At 41.6% G+C, this 20,114-nt stretch overlaps 1 protein-coding gene across 1 annotated transcript in view; it reads left to right on the forward strand.

The window, feature by feature from the left end:
• MSR1 (macrophage scavenger receptor 1) overlaps positions 1–20,114 on the forward strand; it is an 88,285-nt gene that overhangs the window by 44,891 nt on the left and 23,280 nt on the right. The window contains 4 exon segments of the mRNA XM_043969639.1: positions 799–881; positions 6,178–6,252; positions 6,254–6,266; positions 6,642–6,695. Of these exon segments, the coding sequence (XP_043825574.1) occupies positions 799–881; positions 6,178–6,252; positions 6,254–6,266; positions 6,642–6,695 (225 nt within the window).

Below are 20,114 nucleotides of genomic sequence, written 5' to 3' on the forward strand. Positions count from 1 at the left end.
GGTCCAGAGAGGAGACATGACCCTGTCAAGGTTCTGTATCTAGCTGTGTGGAATGGAGAGAGACCTGGATAGAAGACAGAAGACCCAGGTTCAAATCCTGACCTTGCCCCTCTCCTGCTCCTATGTTGACTTTACCTTATCTATAAAATGGGATAAATACTTTGTGTCTTCCCTCTTCCAAGAAGAGGCCAATATAGAAACAAGAGGATAGAAAGTTGCTTTTTAAATTGGTTTTGGGGAAATCCTTCATTCCTGGGTACTATTTTACTGACTGCAGCTGAGGGAGGGAAAGAGAATTATTCTATCCTTTCTCTTCCCCTTATTTCAAATAATTAGAAATCACCTAGAGTCACTTTGTTAACATGGTATTACCAGAGTTGCTGAGTAGCTGGGCTCATCACAACAGCAGGGAAGGGAACAAACATTTATTTAGCACCTACTATGTACTAGGCACTATGCTAAGCACTTTACTAATATGACCTCCTTAGATCTTCACAACAACCCTCTAAGGGAGGTGTTATTATTAATCTAATTTTACAATTGAGGAAACTGAGGCAAATGGAGGTTAAAATGACTTGCTCAGGGTCCCACAGACTGGAGATGTGTGAATCCAAATTTGCACTCAGATCTTCTTGACAGAAGGAGCAGTATATGTTATCTGTAAGATAAAATATATTAATGAAAATGGTGGAGTTTGTAGTGGTGCAAGGTAAAAGTGGATTAAAGTTTAGTGCAGGTTATCAGAAGTCCTCAAATGTTTGGATGAGCTAATTACAATGATCACCCCTTTCTTTCAAGGCCCCCCTGGACCAAAAGGTGAACGAGGGGACAGAGGCCCCCAAGGAGTAGTAGGTGCTCCGGGCATTACTGGCCCAAGAGGTACGTGAATGTAAACTGAGTGTGTTTGGACATTGTCTGGATACTGCACTCAGTGAAGCAGAGAATGTGTGAGCCTGTTGAGAAGTGTCTTGTGATCACAGTTACACCTGCATCCTCCGCGAAGGATGAAGGTATCCTAGGACAAGCTGCCTTAAAAGGATTCCTGCCCTGGGAATTGAAATAGAAAAGAAGATAGCTCCTGCTTTCAGGGAGTTCACCCTCTAACTGAGGGAGACAACACACGGAGGATAGTTCAGTTGGGAAAGGCCAGGTCAAACTTGGGTTATGGAAGGGGAAGGGAAGAAAATAAATATTTATTAAGCACCTGGTGTGTGCCAGGTACTGTGCCAAGTGCTTTACAAATATTATCTCAAATGGTAAAACCCTGAGGACCCTAGAAAGCAGTGGGGACATATAGGTCTGCTTTAAGTTGAGAGTAGGTGTATAATACCTGCTAGGAACACTGGGAAATGGCTCAGGGTTTTTCACAACATCCCCTCTTTGGTATCCAGTTGTGCTTCTGGTCCTACTGGCTGGACAACCATTGGCAGACTGATCCAGGAGAGGGGTCGCTTATGGGCAATCCCAGCATCTCCCTAAGGTCACAGGGTGACAGGATGTTGAGCTGAAAGAAGTCTTGGGTACTATCAAACCAATCCCTTGAATTTTACAAATGAGGAAACACACTGAAATGTGAGAGCTGAAATGGCTTTCCAAGGTCACACAAAGCAGAACTGAATCTCAAATGTAAGTCTTTTTTTTCTTTTCTTTTCTTTTTTGTTGTTGTTGTTGTTGTGGGACAAGGAGGATTAAGTGACTTGCCCGGGGTCACACAGCTAGTAAGTGTCAAGTGTCTGAGGCTGGCTTTGAACTCAGGTCCTCCTGAATCCAGGGCCACTGCTTTATCTACTGCACCACCTAGCTGCCCCAAAATGCAAGTCTTTTCACTCCAGATTAGTATCCAATGACCCTAAACTGGTGTGGGTTTGGAGGAAAGCTTGAGAGTCTGGTGTATGCATATGCATATGTGTGCATATTTTTTTACAATATGTTTACATTGTATATGTATGTATCTTGGGAAGGTATGCTTTGGGAGAATCCAAACCACTCTGAATGAGGTATAGGGGGCTCTCATCAATACCCATTAGAGTGACTTGGGATTCAATTTTGATTGGCATTTTTTCAGTGCCTGCTGAATTCAAGAAAGGCACTTGGTCAGCCACAGGGAGATACACAGATAACAGTTACACAGATCCTACCTTCAAGTTGCTTACATTCAAAATGGGATCCTAAAAACAATGAGGACAGAAGTTCTTTTCAGTCTCCAAAGCTCCCCACCAGAGTTTTGGAACTGACTTTTCATGCTCCTTTCCCAAAAGGTCTAGTATTGGGTCTCAGATCAGTCCACCTGGGGGAAAAGGTAATTCAGGCTGCCTCAGGTGTGTTCCAATTCTTTTTGACTCAGCACAATCCTGGCTGATATGACGAGTGTGGAAGTTTGATTGCTCCAGTCTCACTTCTCTGACTGACTGCTGGATAGTTCCACCTGAATGTCCCTTAGGTGACTCAAACTCAGTCTATACATCCAAAGCTTACTGTCTTTCCCCTAAAACCACCATTGATCTTTCTTGCTTTTGTTAAGAGAACCACCATTCTCATAGTTTTCTGAGTTCATGCCTTTGAAGGCATCCTCAATTTTTCACTTTTTCACCTTCCATTTCCAGTTAATTGACAAGTGCTATCAGTACTGCTTCCTCCCCACCTCTTGCATCCATCTCCTTTTCTCCACTAAGAGGCTCCACCCTGGGGCAGGCCACCTGGGTCATGACAGTAGACTTCTAATTGTTCCTCCTGCCTCTAGTATCTCCCTTCTCCATTGCAAACTCTAAAACCCTGGCAAATTGATATTCCTAAAGTACAGGTGTGGTCACATCAATCTTCTACTTGAGTGTCTCCCTACTGCTTTTACAATAAAGTAAACATGTCTGCATCTGGTATTTAAATCCCACCCAAATCTGGCTCCAAAACATCTTCCCAGGATAATTACAAATTATTCTCCTTTATACCCTCTCTGGTTACAAGCAAAACTGACGCTTTGCACACCCAATGGTTTCTATCAAGCCCTACCTGCCCCAGATACATCTCCAGTACCAGGCTGGAGTGAGGGGAGGTAAGATTGTCACCTTTGGGACCTTCTCCAGAACAAACAAGGCACTGTCACCTCCTAACCAGGCTCCTGTGCCTCTGCCTGGTGCTGCTTCCTGTGCAGTGGGCCTCCTCAGGCCTCCCAGGCCACAAAATCACCACCACATCAAGGGAGGGAGGTATAATTCCTCCTTCACTTGACCTTTCCATCCAATCATACTCTTCCTGGACTCTTTCTTCAATGGTTAGCATGCTCCCATCCCCTTAGATTCACCTTGTCCCAATGATTCTGAACCCTCGGTTATGAATGGACAAAGCTCATTTCTCATCCCCATCTACTCATTCACTTTTTCCTATTCATCTCAACTTTGTACCACCCCCAATCCCTGCCAATCCATTGCAGGTCTTCCTTTCCACTGTGCCCTTTAGAATGCTTGCTACATAATCAACAAATTTCCTTTCATCTTAAAACTCTTTCCTTCAGACTTCTTTCATCTTCTAGCACTCACTGAGTCATGATTCCCTCCTTATGACATGGCATCTCTTGCCACCCTTTCCATTACTGGATACACCTTCTCTCATAACCCCTGACTCACTGATCACTGTGGAATGGTCAGAATACTGCCTTACTCTGAATTGCTATTTCCAAAATCTCCCTCTACCACTTTCATTAAACAACCTCTCCTCCTTTTAAAGGCTCATTCTATCACCCAATCCAGCTCTGGGTGACTATTATCTACTGACCCTCAAAGCATTCTTCTTCCCTTCCCAAAGGGTTCATGGTCAGATTCATAGCCATTGTACACACTGTTATACTTGTGTTCATTTCTCTCCATTCATATGAGTCCTTCAAGGTCCTTGTGAATCCATCTCTTTTGTCATTTCTTATGGTACAAGAAAATCCCATCATATTCATTTATAGTTATTGGTTCAGCTCTTCCCCAATTCAAGTTCTTTTTTATACCAAAATGGCTATATGTATTTTTTTCTATATAGGTCTTTACTTTTTATCCTTGATTTCTTTGGAGTATCACCCTAATAGTGGAAATGATGGAGCAAGGGAAAACATAGCAAATTTTTGAATATAGTTTTAAACTGCTTTCCAAAAATGATTGGATTACTTCTTTGCCATGGCAAGTGTAAATTGATTCTAGAAGTATTATTTTTGATAAGCAAATTATTTTCCCAAATTACAATTCCCTATGAATCTACATGTTTCACACAGTATCCATTGTCTAGGGAAGCAATAGATGGGGGAGACTTATTACGATTGTCTGCTAGACACAGGAGCCTCTAAATCAGTATTAGTAAGCAAACCAGATGCTGGGTGTAGACCTGTAGGATTTTTTGAATGTAGTGAGAGTCTCAGGAAAGAGCCAGAGAGTGGCAAAATTGAATCCTCGCATGGTATCTATGGGGCCCTTAACAGTAGAACATTCATTTTTTACTCATGCCTGATGCCCCTGTAAATTTATTAGGTCGTGATCTCCTTTGCAAGCTTAGAGCAACCATATCTTGTGCTCCAGATGGGGCTGTCTCCCTACAATTGCCAGAGGATACTGTTCATTTATTACCAATTTTACTTACAGAACTCCAAAGGTGGCCTTTTCGGTTTGGTGAGGTTTTATAAGGAATATAGACTAAGCTTTGACTTAAGACGATTTGTATTGTGTTTCTACTTTCCTATCCTTCTAATCAACATCACCTTGTGACTACCATAACAATAAATAAAAAGGTCTATCTAGAAAACCAAAAGCTTCTTCCATTTACTAGTTTGGGAGATAAATTAAGGGAAAGGTTAAGTAGGGGAGATTTATGATCTAATATCCAATTTTAAATCTCACACTTCTCAGCTCCACCAACAATGTACTGTATTAGTATATCTGTTTTCCCAGATCTCCTTTGACAATTGTCTTTTTTGTCATCTTTGTCAATATGTTGGTTAATAAATATGTTAGTAATAGTAGTAGCTAAGATTTATTAATCACTTACACTGTCAGACACTACGGATACAAAAAGGTGTGGGGGGGGGGACCCAAAACAACCAATCCTTGCCCTGAAGGAATTCATAAGCTAATGAAAGAAGAGAGCATATAAAAGGAAGCTGCAAAGAGGAAGTGGAGGGGAGGGGAGAAGAGGCAGTATGTTGGTACAGGGCTTGATAAAGTCCAGAGGAACACAAGTGGGGTGGGAAAAGGCCATTAGTTGGAACTGTAGAATGATTTTAATTTGCATTTCTCTAATTATTAGTGATTGGAAAATTGTTTCATATTGTGGTGAGAGCTTGCCTTCTATTTTGAGAAATATCTCTTCATATCCTTTTACAGTTTTTATACTATTGAAGATGGCTCTTCTTACATATTTGTACTAATTCCTTATATGTCTTGTAATATGAGACCTTTATTAAAAAATGCTGAAAGATTTTTTCCCCAGTTAACTTTCTCTTTTAATTTTAACTGCATTGATTTTGTTTGTGCAACATTTTTTAACTTTATGTAACTAAAATTATATGTTTAATCTCCTGGGATTTTCTCTGTCCATTATTTGCTTTTTTAAGGCTCTCCTTAATCAATGTATTGACCAGCCCAGGTTTCATTAAAAAAAATTAAATGAAAAGCATGAGTTTGGCACCTGCCTGACCTTCCTAGCATTCAGCTTAAAAATCCAATAAATGGGGCTAAAATGTCTAGAAATCTCATCAGGGATCTGGGGGTAGGAGGTTGTAGCTATGTTGCCAACTGAAAAATGTCATCCAGAGAAATCTTACTATTACCTTTGCATTCCACAGGTCCCTAATGAAGCCCCTTTCATTCCTGGACATCCCTTAAGCGTTAGAAATTTTTCCTTATCTTGGACAGAAATCTCTCTTTCAGAACCATCTGAGTCCAAGCAGAACAAGACTTACTTTATTCAATGGAACACTGTGCACCCAGGAGTATGGTCCACTGAGTCTGGAAAGACGGTTGAGGACCAGGGATTACATGCTCAGTTTCTTTCCATTTGAACTCATGTTATGTACCAGTCAACACATATCTGTGTGATGTGTTAGCCAAGATAATGGCCTATCATTTAGAAATGTGTGCCCTCCTACCCCTGCAGAACAAATTACTGACCTTGGTCACTTTCTTTTTTCTTTCTTGGGATTGCTCAGTCTTTCCAGGTCTAAAAGGTGACAGGGGACTAATGGGCCCCCAAGGGAGCAGAGGAAATCCAGGAAGCCCAGGGATCAGTTGGAAGACAAGGTATCATGATGTGTAGCCATCCCTTAGAAACACATAGAACATAATGTGGGAGTTGGTGCAGGGGGAAGGAATGAGGGGGAGGAGAAGGGAAGGAGAGAAGTAACTGGAGTGATGATTTTGGCACAGATCAGGTAGGGTATGATTAGTACCCCCTTATGCTAGCTGTGTTTTAGGGCACTTAAAAGTTTCTAAGGGCTTGCCTTACTTTATCCCTCTCATATACCCAGAAATCCACTTTATCTGGCTCCTCAGTTGAACCTCACACCCTGCCCTTCTGGTGGTGCTGTAAACACCTTCCCACCTGTAAAAAAAAACCACCCCCACTCCACCTCACCATCCCCATTCCTCTAAAGCAAATATGAATTTATTTTCAAGGTTTTCCTGGACAGAAAGGGCAAAAAGGTGAAAAGGGGGATCGAAGATACTACTGTAAGTATCTGGCAGGGTCCATCTCTGGCTTGGGTTTGTTCACTGCAATCATCTCTGGCATTGGCTGAGCTGGGATGGTAACTTTAGGTAAATTCTCCTTTGAACTCTGGCATTGAACCTCAGTGTAGCTCCACCCAAGTCTATCCTATCAGCCAGTGATCTCTAAACTAACATGGGGTGACTGGAAGAAATACAATTCATGAGGTAGCTTGACCGCAGCTTCAGTGAAATTTTCTGGTTTGAACTTTCTTTTAAATTTTGCTGGCCTCAAACACTTGACACTTACTAGCTATGTGACCCTTGGGCAAGTCCTTACCCTGATTGCCTCGTGAAAAAAAAAAATCCAGTTCCTAGAGATGTTCCCTTGAAGAGCCTTAAAGAAGGATGAGGAAACAAGATTGGCTCTTTCCTGGTTATTGAGGGGAGTGTGAGTTCCCCAAATGGGCCTCTGGAGGCTCAGTCCTCCCACACTTCTGCTCCCATGTTCTAGGTGAATCCCAGTAGAGAAAGTAACATTTTCCCAGACCGAAGTGGGAAAAAGAAAGCTTTTCCCCCCTTCCCCAGGTCAGGAATCCTGGTCCACAGGACAGGGATATCATTTAGGCCCAGAAGACACTCTTAAAGTCTGCCCTTTGGTCACTAGAGCTGGGAGAATTGCTCATTGTGGGTTGGTCATAGGGCCTTGCACACAGTAGGTATTCATTAAAGGTTTGTTGACTGACTGAGACCTTCTGCCCTAGGATTTCCTGTGGCAATGACTGACGTCCAGTCGTCACCATAACGATAATGAACAATACAATCATCATTAAGCACAGCAATAATGGTAGCAAACATTTATATGGCACGTTACACGCTAAGTGCTTTCCAATTATTATCTCATTTGATAATCACAACAACCTGGGGAGGGAGGGCCTATCATCATCCCCATCTTACAGATGAGGAAACTGAGCCAGAGAGAGGTGAAATGATCTGCCCAGGGTCCCATAGCTAGGAAGTTGTTGGCGGTCATGTTTGGACTCAAGTCTTCCCGACTCCTGGTCCAGTCCTCTATCAACTGAGCCATCTAGCTCCCTGTGGAACATGAACATTGTGGCTCTGGGGTTACACTTTATTATTTTTTTAATTTTAGTTTAATTTAATTTGGGGGGGGGGCAATGAGGGGTAAGGTGACTTGCCCAGAGTCACAACAGCTAGTGACAAGTGTCTGAGGGCTGGATTTGAACTCAGGTCCTCCTGAATCCAGGGCCAGTGCTCTATCCACTGCACCACCTAGCTGCCCCTTGGGGTCATACTTTAGAAGTGGAAGGGGCCACCCCCCACCTCATGAATGAGCATCCACTTCAGGACCACTTACTATTTCCAGTCAGAGAGAGGGAGGGCCCAGCAAGAGAGCTCCATCATTGGCTAAAGGAATTCCAAGCTTGGCCTCTCCCCATACACACACTCCTACACACCAGGCTTGCTCGATGCCCCAAACGATGTCCCCTGGAGAGGAGGGGGTGGTGTTGGCAATACTTGATGCCACAAGAATGGACTTTTTAGCTTTAGTTTGGGGCTTGGAGGATACAGGACACATTCTACAAGGTATATTTTTTCCCAATATCAGGAGACGGGGGCCTGACAAGTAGCAGCTGCTTCTCTGATCCAGGGATATGCCTGATGCCCACGGCTTTGAGTCCAAGATGCCTGCTCCTGCTCCTATGCTGAGCCCGTCAGTCACATGGGCCAGACCAGGGTCCCACTCTGCTCAGCTCCGCCTCCCCTGATGCTTGGCAGTAGGCCCTGCCTCTGCCTCTCCACCCCCAGGCCCCTCCTCCCTTACCCCTGCTATGTGTTGCAAGGCCTGGTCTTGGCCTGGTTAATTACCGATTCCCAGTGTCTTATCTCTCTTGCCTCTGCCTTGCCATCTCTAACCATTGGCCTTCTGATTCAGCTTATACATATGCTCCTGGAACCTCCAGCCCCCCACTTCCCCAGTACCCTGAGCTGCTTTTCTGTCTGCTGGTAATTGCTGCTGTCCTATTATCCTGACATGGAAAGGTAGATGCACTGTTGTATCAACACACTTTGAAAACAACAATAAAAATCTCAGGTCATTAAAATAGTATCATACTCTAAAATCATCTCAGTTTAACAGGTTGGGTTTTTTTAATGGTACAAAAAGGAAAAGCTTGAAAACAGTTAATTTGGAAGGAAATTTGACCACAAGCTGTTGGTTCTATTTCAAAGCTTTGCATGGACATTAACACATCTGTATATGATTTTATTGTTTTTTAATTGTTATTTGGGGGGATATATGATTTTAAAGGCAAGCACTGGCACCTGTTTTCTGAAATGTTCAGGTAAAACACAAGAGATCTTGAAATTTCTTTCATTACAGATGTTTTCACTTCTGGTCGTTTTGTTACATAATTACCCATTAATCTTCTGAGGACAAGGAAACAAGGGGATTTGAGTGTTTTAGAGAGAGGAAGGATGAATCCCTGCAGAAGGACATAGAAGTCCTTTATGTTGTTTTAATAATAACAGCAGATGGAGGGGTTTACTGTATTCCCACCACATGGGTCTATGACATGAAATAGACCCTCCCAATAATGAGCAAATAGCAAATGCAAGTCTGATGATTCATACAGGCACAAGTAACATGACCAGAAACAATACAGGTTCCTTTTGGAACAGAACAAAGGCTTGAGCAAGAAACTAGGCACCTCAGCTGGTCTTTTCTGCAATGTTGGTATTGCTGGCTCTGGAAGCAAGTTCTGCACTAGCAAAAGCAATGTACTAAGACAATTAACCAGACCATTTATAAAGAACAAAAATGATTTCTTAGATTGCCCAAATACTTCACACAAAAACATATAGAGACCAAAATTATGTTGATCATTCCTCTTGTGATGTTTCCTTTTGCCAAGATCAGAGGTAGTTAAGAAAGAGAGATTCTAATTTGAGATGTTGAGTATATGGGAAGAATAAGAGAAGAAAGAGGGAGAGAATCAAAGTCAAAGAGAGAAATGAAGAGGGAGGAGGAAGGAAGGAAGGAAGGAAGGAAGGAAGGAAGGAAGGAAGGAAGGAAGGAAGGAAGGAAGGAAGGAAGGAAGGGAGGGAGGGAGGGAGGGAGGGAGGGAAAAAAGGAAGGAAAGAAGGAGGGAAAAAAGGAAAGATGGAAGAAAAGAAATGAAAAAGGAAAAAGGCGGGATGGAGGAAGAAGGGAAGGAGAGAGGGAGGAAGGAAGGCAGGAAGGAAAAAAGAAAAAAAGAAAAAAGGCAATAAAGAAAGGCAAAGAAAAAGGAAAGGAAGAAGTAGGAACTGAAAAATTGCTTAAAGTCTGATATTTTTTCCCCAGACACATTTGCAAGTTAAAGGCAGACATTTAGAAAAAAGGAAAACCTTACAGTGATACCTTCTAGATATTTGATTCTTTATCCTGCCTATTCGCTTTTTGGTGGACTTAGAGGATATGGGAAGGGGTAGGGTATTGAGGGAAGATGGGATGCTTCAGAACCACACAACCCTACTTCTTAGTTTCTGAAATGCATCCCTTCCTCCTATGCCTAATTATTTGAGGAAGAATTTAAGTTAATAAATTAAAATGGACTAGAGTGAAAGGGAACTTTCTAACCCTATGTTAAACAGAAGCTTGACTTTGGGTGTTGAATGGCTAAAATGTTTGAGGGACCTAAACTGGCCAGTTGGTTTGTGTTCAGAGAAAGATTAAGGCTAGTGCTAAGACTCTGGGAATGGATAGACCTTTCTCACATAGATAGTCTCTTTTCTATAGTTCAATGACTGGGTGCAAGAGGGCCTTCCTTCTCACTAATAAGAGTTGATGCTTAGCTTCTATACTATGGCACAGAGACAATTCCTTCTCTTATGGGAAGAGGAAACACTGAAGACTATGAGCTGCAGCAAAACAGAATCTAGGAGAAAGGGAGAAAGAACATGGAGCAGCTGAAGCACAGTACCACACCCATCAGGGAGCAGTTGAGATGTCATTCTACATCATAATAAAGATGTGATGACATCAGATATCATGTGATGACAACTAGAAGACACTGATGGCCCAGCAGTGTCAGAGGTGACAGATACCATGTGTGTTTATATGTGTGCATGTCCATATGCATGTGTGCTAACCACAGGCAATCCCCACTTTTGTCCCTCTATGTGTATGTGCTAGCTACATATGTTCCCTCTACCTTGAATTACTAGTCATACCTACTCTCTCCACTCATGGGAGAGTATTTACACACACACATACACATATACATATATATAATATATATACACATACATATACATACAGACACATACACACACATACACACACATACACACACACACACATATATATATATATATATATATATATATATATATATATATATATTATTTGTAGGACAGTGTGTGCCACTCTTGGGCAGAATATTCTATTATGACATTTATTATATTACTTCATTAAATGCCTTTGCTTTGAATTAATTGCATCCTTTGTCTGACTAATAAAAATTAATACATTGGTTGGGGCTCATCAGCTATGGTTTTTGAGTAGATACAAATTTATATCATATCTTGAAAACTGTGTACCTTTTTTTATAAAAACTATTCTTTTATTTAATATCCCTCTATTTATTTGTATTTGTTCTCTTCATATTTTTTCTGTACATTCTTTTTTTCATATAAATATTTTATTATTTTCCAGTTATATTTAGAGATAGCTTTCAACATTTTTTTTTTACAAAATTTCTAGTTTCAAATTTTTCTCCCTCCCTCTCCTCCCTCCCCCTCCCCAAGACAGCAAGTAATCTGATATAGGTTATATATGTACAATCACATTAAACGTATTTGTGCATTAGTCATGTTATGATAGAAGAATCAGAGCAAAAAGGAAAAATCTCAAAAAAGAAAAACAACAACAAAAAACAATAAAAATAGTATGGTTTGACCTGCATCCAGATTCCACAGTTCTTTTTTTCTGGATTTGGAGAGCATTTTCTATCATGAGTCCTTTGGAACTATCTTGGACCATTGTATTACTGAGAAGAGTCAAGTCTTTCACAGTTGATCAACACACAATGTTGTCGATACTGTGTGCAATATTCTCCTGGTTCTGCTCATCTCACTGGGCATCAGTTTATGCAAGTCCTTCCAGGTTTCTCTGAACTCCTCCTGCTCATTGTTTCTTACAGCACAATAGAATTCCATTACATTCATATGCCACAACTTGTTCAGCCATTCCCCAATTGATGGGTAACCCCTCAATTTCCAATTCCTTGACACCGCAAAAAAGCAGCTATAAATATTTTTGTACGTGTGGGTCCTTTTCCCTTTTTTATGATCTCTTTGGGAAAAAGACCTAATAGTGGTATTTCTGGGTCAAAGGGTATGAACAGCTTTATAGCCCTTTGGGCTTAGTTCCAAACTGCTCTCCAGAATGGTTGGATCAGTTCACAGCTCCACCAACAATGTATTAGTGTTCCAATTTTTTCTCAGCTTCTCCAACATTTATTATTTTCCTTTTTTGTCATTTTAGCCAATCTGATAGGTGTCAGGTGGTACCTCAGAGTTCTTTTAATTTCCATTTCTCTAATCAATAGTGATCTAGAGCATTTTTCATATAGCAATATGTAATTTTGATTTCTTCATCAGAAAACTGCCTGTTCATATCCTTTGACCATTTCTCAATTGGGGAATGACTTGGATTGTTATAAATTTGATTTAGTTCCCAATATATTTTAGAAATGAGCCCTTTATCAGAAGTACTGACTATAAAAATTATTTCCCAGTTTTCTGTCTCCCTTCTAATTTTGGATACATTGCTTCTGCTTGTACAAAAACTTTTAAATTTAATGCAATCAAAATCATCCACTTTGCATTTCATAATATTCTCTATCTCTTGTTTGGTCATAAACTGTTCTCCTTTCCAAAGATCTGAGAGGTAAACTATTCCTTCCTCTTCTAATTTACCTATGGTATCACCTTTTATGATTAATCATATACCCATTTTGATCTTATTTTAGTATAAGGTGTAAGATGTTGGTCTATGCCTAGTTTCTGCCATACTATCTTCCAGTTTTCCCAGCAGTTTTTGTCAAATACTGAGTTCCTATCCCAGAAGCTGGAATCTTTGGGTTTATCAAAGAGTACATTACTAAAGTCATTTACTACTGTGTTTCCCGTGCATAACCTATTCCATTGGTCCTCCACTCAATTTCTTAGCCTGTACCAAATAGTTTTGATGACTGCCACTTTATAGTAAAGCTTCAGATTTGGTACAGCTAGCCCACCTTTCTGTGCAAACTTTTTTATTAGTTCCCTTGATATTATTGACTTTTTGTTTTTCCAGATGAATGTTATTATTTTTTCTAGCTCTATAAAATAATTTTAGGTAGTCTGATTGGTATGGCATTGAATAGGTAAATTATTTTAGGTAGAATTGTAATTTTTAATTATATTAGCTCAGCCTATCCATGAGCAATTGATATTTTTCCAATTATTTAGATCTTATTTAATTTGTCTGAAAAGTGTTTTGTAATTGTGTTCATAGAGTTCCTGAGTTTGTCTTGGCAAGTAGACTCTCAAGTATTTTATATTGTCTACCATTACTTTAAATGGAATTTCTCTTTCTATCTCTTGTTGCTGCACTTTGTTGGTCATGTATAGAAATGCTGATGATTTATGTGGATTTCTTTTATATACTGCTACTTTGCTAAAGTTGTTAATTGTTTCAAGTAATTCTTTAGTTGATTCTCTAGGATTCTTTAAGTATACCATCATATCATCTGTGAAGAGTGATAATTTTGTTACCCCCTTTATTATTCTAATTCCTTTCATTCCTTTTTCTTCTCTGATTGCTAAAGCTAACATTTCTAGTACAATATTAAATAACAGAGGTGATAATGAACACCCCTGTTTCACCCCTGATCTTATTGGGAAGGCCTCTAACTTATCTCCATTACATATAATGCTTGCTGGTAGTTTTAGGTAGATACTGCTTATTATTTTAAGCAAAGCTCCACACTAGGTAGCTTTTCAAAAGATAAAGGAAGGAGGCAGCTAGGTGGCACAGTGGAATCAGGAGGACCTGAGTTCAAATCTGGCCTCAGATACTTGATACTTACTAGCTGTGTGACCCTGGGTAAGTCACAATCCTTATTGCCCTAAAAAAAAAAAAGAAATATGAGGGAAGTATAAAATAAGTTGCCCTAAGTTCTATAAATGGAAAGAAAATAATCAAGGAATGCCTTGACATTTGTTTGTTTGTTTCCCTTCAAACATCATCTATGGGACTAACATTATCCTGACTAGGCATCCACATCACCTGGACTCGCTCAATAATTGGTAAACTATTGCCTTCCCAATACCTTTATCAACAAAACCCCCAAATCCTGAATTTGGGTTTTAGGGGGAAGCTTCATTGAGAAGCTTCTTAATATATTTGAACTCAGGCCCCCATTTCACCATTAGAATGTTTTGATATTAAATTATCACTATCAAGCCAAACTGAAAATTAAAGACAAATAAATTACTCTAGTGGAAACCAAACAAAAGGCATGGAAGAAAAAAAAAATAGATTCAAGAGAATAAGCCAAGCTTTTGCAGTAGATAAGGCAATGGAAGTGTGACCAGATCACAAATCACAGAGCTAGTCTGAGTGAAGCTGTTGAGTATAAGATATAAATCAAGGGAGAGACTAAACGAGGTGCACCTCAGAGGGCAGAAGTGCTCAAGAGGTCAGCACAAAAGGTCAGACTCATAAAATGTCTGCCAGGGGAGGTGAGGGACAACACATATGCCCATGTTGCTGGGGAGAAAGTTGAAGACACAGTCTGATCATCTGGCTGGCAAGAATGGTGCTTGGGCTGTAAAGCAGCCAAAAATATCCTGATCAGGAGTCAAGAGATCTCAATTTGAATCCCAGCCCTGCCACCTAGTAATCATGATACTGTGGACCTCCCTGAGCTTCATTTTCCCCATCTGAAAAATGGAGATGATGAAACCTGACCCCTTTCCTTACGGGCTAATTGCTTTGTAAATATTAAAGTTCAGTAGGACTGTGAATTGGGACTATCATCATCACCAACAACAAAAGCACCATCATCACTATCATTTGGAGAAAAAGGGAAGGGGCAAACAACTCAACTGGCCATGTTGAATTCACATTGACTGTCACCACTGCTGGCAGCCAGACCAGAACTGGACACCCTGGCAAGTCATGTTCCTCAAATTTCCTTGGGTCTAGATTGGCTTTTGGCTCTGTCAAAAATGTGAACCCTCTGTGTGTTAGAGGTGACATTTTAGAGATAAGGAAACTGAAATAATGAAGACAAGGAGGGAAGGAACTTTAGAGGATGACATAGGAAGGGGCCTGAATGATAATGCTGTCTAGCCCCTCATGTTCTAGGGAGAAGGAAATCAATGACAGAGAAGTAACCACCCCTTGGTAACACAGGTAGGAAAGAATTGGGTCACTATGATCCCTATTCTAGTCAAATTCACAGGAAAGGGGCACTAGATGGCACAGTGGATAGAGCACCGGCCCGGAGTCAGGAGTACCTGGGTTCAAATCCGGCCTCAGACACTTAACACTTACTAGCTGTGTGACCCTGGGCAAGTCACTTAACCCCAATTGCCTCACTAAAAAAACAAACAAACAAACAAAAACAAAAACAAATTCACAGGAAAAGGATGACCTCTCACATTCAGTAAGCAGATCTCAATTACCTACTTCACATCTCTTAGGCAGTAAGGGATAAAAAGACAAAAAAGAAATCATCTCAACTATCAAGGAACTTTGATTCTCATGTAGCTCCTTAAGACATTCCCAAAATTGTAACTCCATTCCACAAGCAGTCATTGAGTATTTGCTATAAGTAAGATCAGAAGGTAGGTCAACACATCCGTGGCTCTCCTTCCCTTATCCTGTTGTCCTTTAAAAACTGCTTTCCTCATTAAAACAAAACCAAACAAAAACAAAAACAAAACACCCTCTGAGGAAGGCAATGTTATCACTCCCATTCTACAGATGAGGCACAGAGAGCATTTCACAAAGGGCTACAGTCTACCTTTCCAGGTTTATTGTACCCTTTTGTTCTTCAGGCACCTTAAGTTTCAGCCAAACTGGCCTACCTAAACGTGTTTCCCTAAACATGGCATCTCACTTTCTTCTTCCATACTGTCATTGTATGCTTTTCTGCCTTTCCTCATCCTCATTAGGTCTCTACAAGGCTCAGAATTCACAGACCTCCTCTACACTAGGCCTTTCCTGGTTCCTGAGTTCTTAGACATCCCCCTCCCTCAATGTGGCAGTTAAAAGGTACTCCCCTTTGCATCCATAAGTGGAGTGGTGAGTGAATTACTGAGTGCACTTAGAGGTGGAAGTGTGGGTGGACCTGGGGTAGTCAATGGCAATATACAAAGATAGCTGGAGTGGACGCTTGGATGGAGTGTCAGTCATGATCTAGTAAAGCCAGCTAGCTAGAGGGGCCTACTGGAGTGAAGTCTGCACCACTCACTTATTGATCAAGTTAATTCTTCCCAGGGCAGTAGGTCCCAAACTGTCTGGATTAACTTCCCCAGGGTTGGGGGGACTTTTTTTTTAAACTCATCTTTTCTTGAGGTTCTATTCCAAGTGAGGAGAAAGAATCCTCATGGACTGCAAGATGTCACAGGGTGGACAGCTGGATTCGTGAATACCATTTGCCCAAGGTCACCTAGTGTAGTCCAAATTTAAACCTCAGGCTCATACAAAGGTAAATGGGACACAACCTCTATCCTCAAGTTGCCAGAGGAAAGAATACCACAAGTCCAAAAAAGGAAAAAGTGATAAGTTCATAGCAAGATCAAGTCATCGTCTGAGAATGCCCAGAAGGGAGGGATAATTTCTGGGGCTCTGGGTGAGGTAATATTTTCTGGGCCTTTAAGGAAGGGTAGGGTTTTTTTTTTTTTTGCGGGGCAATGGGGGTTAAGTGACTTGCCCAGGGTCACACAGCTAGTAAGTATCAAGTGTCTGAGGCCAGATTTGAACTCAAGTACTCCTGAATCCAGGGCCGGTGCTTTATCCATTGCACTATCTAGCTGCCCCCAGGATTTTAAATAGTAGAGATGGAAATAGGGTGGGGGAAGGGGAAGTGTTCTAGACTTGGAGGAAAAATATGAATTATGGAAAGTAGAACTGGAGACAAAACCGTGACATGAGCTCAGGGGGTGATAAGTGGCCCAGGGTAGCAGGAACAGCGTGTCTTCCAAGGGGGACACGGTGAATGCATTCTCCCTGGTGTGGATGGGTCTGTGATATATCCTAGACAAGCTATTCCAGCCACAAAATTGGTCTGGTGTCAACTGTCCTGGCTCAGAGAACCCTCAGCCATGGGGCTGTAATGAGCTCTGACCCAGGGGGATGAACACTGGAGAGCACATAAGAGCCAGGTGTCTCTAGTAGGTGCCATCTTGGGCACCTCCCATGTGTCACTAAGAGGCTAACCTTTGAACTACATGACTTTTCCTTCAGTTTAATTTCTACTGACCTCCATCCTGAACTTCAGCTCCAACCTTGATGAAGCCTTTCCCAGGAGATGCACTCCATCACAAGCAGATATTGTGACATTTATGAATTTTGGCTACATTTGTGATTCGAATTCTCAAAGATTTAAAGTGGGAGGGGGCTTTGGAGGTCATCAAGGCAACATGTGAGGAAACTGAGGCACAGAGAATTTCAGCTGGCAAATATCTGAGGCAGAATTTGAAACCAGGTTTTCCTGACACCAAGTCCCGTGCTCTGGTCATTTCAGGGCCAGTGATGAGGTGCCTGGAAGGGCTACTCTATCTTGGAACAGATTCCAATGAGGTAGGTTGTATCAGTTTCCCTTTGAACTTGTCTGATGACCCAGAAAATCTTCTCAAATGGAATAAGGAGGATGAGAGGTGCTTTGAGTGTGTGTCCTATTGTTGTGGGTGTGATAGGGGTCTGGGTTTCCCATGTGATTTTATAATCTACAAGATCTTCTTTTCTCCAGTCTCATTCCTTATCTCTGTCTCTCCCCTTCTCTTAACTGGCTGAAATATTATGGGATGAGCTTATGGGGCCTAGAGTTCAAAAGCACTCATAGATGACTGTTTATAGAAGAGGAAACTGAGGCCCACAGATGGGGGAAAGACTCTGTTCAGGGTCACAGAAATGACCCCATCCTTCTTGACCTCTGTAGCGTTTATCAGTAGTAACCACCCTCTTCCTGAATACTCTCTTCCCTCTTAGTCTTTGGGCCCCATGGGTATCTCAAACTCAAGATTTCCTGAACAGAATTTTTCTTTCACCTCAAACCCTGTCCTCCTCCTAATGTCCCTATCACTGTAGAGGGCACCGTCATCCTTCCAATCATGTGTGTTTACAATCTCATAGTCTTCTTTAACTTCTCACTCTCACCTCACCCCATCCCCCATATACAATCTGTGTTAAAATCTTTTCTCTACCTCCCCAACATCTCTCTGTCCTCTTCTCCCCACAGGCACCCCCCTGGTGGAGGCCCTCATCGCCTCATGCCTGGACTTTTTCCATAGCCTGCTGATTGGCCTCCCTGCCCCAAGCCTCTCCCCACTCCATTCAAAATGATTTTCCTAAAGCACAGGTTTGATGATGCCAAACCCTTTCTCAGTAAACCCAGTGATTCTGTATTGACTCTAGGATTAAATTACAGACCCCTCTGTTTGTTATTTAAAGTCCTCCCAACCTGGTTCATCCACCTTTCCAGGATCATTGTTCATGACCCCCACCCCCACCCCCACCCCTGCCTTGGACAGTTGATGGTCCAGCCAAAAAGCCCCTCTTGATGTTCCATCAATTGTACCTCCTTTGTACAGGCTACCCCACCTGCACACCTGGAACCCACAATCCCTTCACCTTTGCCCTTGGGAATCCCTAGGGCCCACCTAAGCTCCCAACTCAAATGTCATCTTCAAATGATCCTTCTTGATCCCCCAACTTCTAGTGACTTCTCTTCAATTGCTTTATATTCAGCCTGTATGTACCTTATATTTACACCACATATGGGTGCCCCTCCCCACCCCAAACAAAGGCTCCTTGAGGAGCAGAATGGACTGCTGCATCTCTGTTGATTTCTCTCCAGTGCCCAGCACAGAGAAGACCTGGCACCAAACAAGTGCTTAGTAATTGATGACTGATTGACTGATTATTCAATGTGGCAAATCTAACCTTGAGCCTGACCTGGCTTCAGGTCCAGTATTGTAGCCAGGATGCCATCCTATGAGACATTCGTTCAGTGTCATACAGGTACTGGGTACCAAGGGCACTGTTCTACCCAGGTGCTCTAACCCCAATTGCACTGTCCTTTCCAATATAGGGCTTTCCTTTAACTCTGGTGAATCTAGGTAAGAGAGCCATGCTCCAGAACAAAGGTCTTGGGCCAGAGAGGAATCACAGTGGGGTAACTGGAGAGTCAGGAAGACCTGGGTTCAAATTCTACCCCTAGCTATGTGACTATGGGCAAGTCATTGAATGTCTCTGATGTTTTCTAATTTGTAGAATTATAGAGTTGGATTGGATGGTCTCCAATGTCCTCTACTTTTATATATGCATTCTTACTTCTAACCCCTTCATTTTACAGAAGAAGTAATGTAAGCCTAGTAAAGGAAAGGGACTTTGCCAAGGGCACATAGGTAGAAAGTAACAGAGCCAAGATGTGAACCTAGGTGGGAACATTCAGATTTGGGTTTCTTTTCACTCCCTGCTTCATCCAGAGATATGTGGAATTAATGTATAAATGGATTTTAAAATGTCAATCCCCATTTTTCCCGCAAAGGGGATCCTGCCCTGGATTCACATCAGTTACATTTAGTCCTGAGGGAGCCCAATCCCAAAGAGAGTGGAGTCAGGTTTTCCTTGATCTTGCTGATTCATTTTCCCCACACTAGAGCTCTGGGGGAAATTCTTAGATAAAATCTGGCTATAATTCATGATTAGAGTCTCCCAAGAGTTGGTTAACAGAACCCCATTTAGAAAAGGTAATCTGTGAACAAAGAAGATAGCAGATATGGGACAGTTATTTTTCCCCCTCTATTATAGAAGAAATGCTTAAACTAAACCAAACCAAACCCCTTCTCAATGCATAATAATAACTCAGCACCTATGATCCAACTTTCTAGGACTATTCCAAAGATATGTTACATTCAGCTCAGAGCTACACTGACCAATCAGCTCCCAAGTCCAGGTGTCCAGATCAACCATGACAAGATATAGATTTTCTTAGTTCTTTCAGCTATGGCATCTTCCTGGAGGTGGTGGTCCTCATCTTCTCTGAGAAGTTGCTGAGGAAACCACCTCCCACCAGGTAAATAGTTCCAACCTCTTGTTGTATAAGGCAACTTAAAGGGTTAGAAACATCTATTTCTCAGGATCACCATCAGGTGACC

Source organism: Dromiciops gliroides, chromosome 6 (assembly GCF_019393635.1).
Source record: "Dromiciops gliroides isolate mDroGli1 chromosome 6, mDroGli1.pri, whole genome shotgun sequence".
NCBI classification, from domain to species: Eukaryota; Metazoa; Chordata; class Mammalia; order Microbiotheria; family Microbiotheriidae; genus Dromiciops; species Dromiciops gliroides.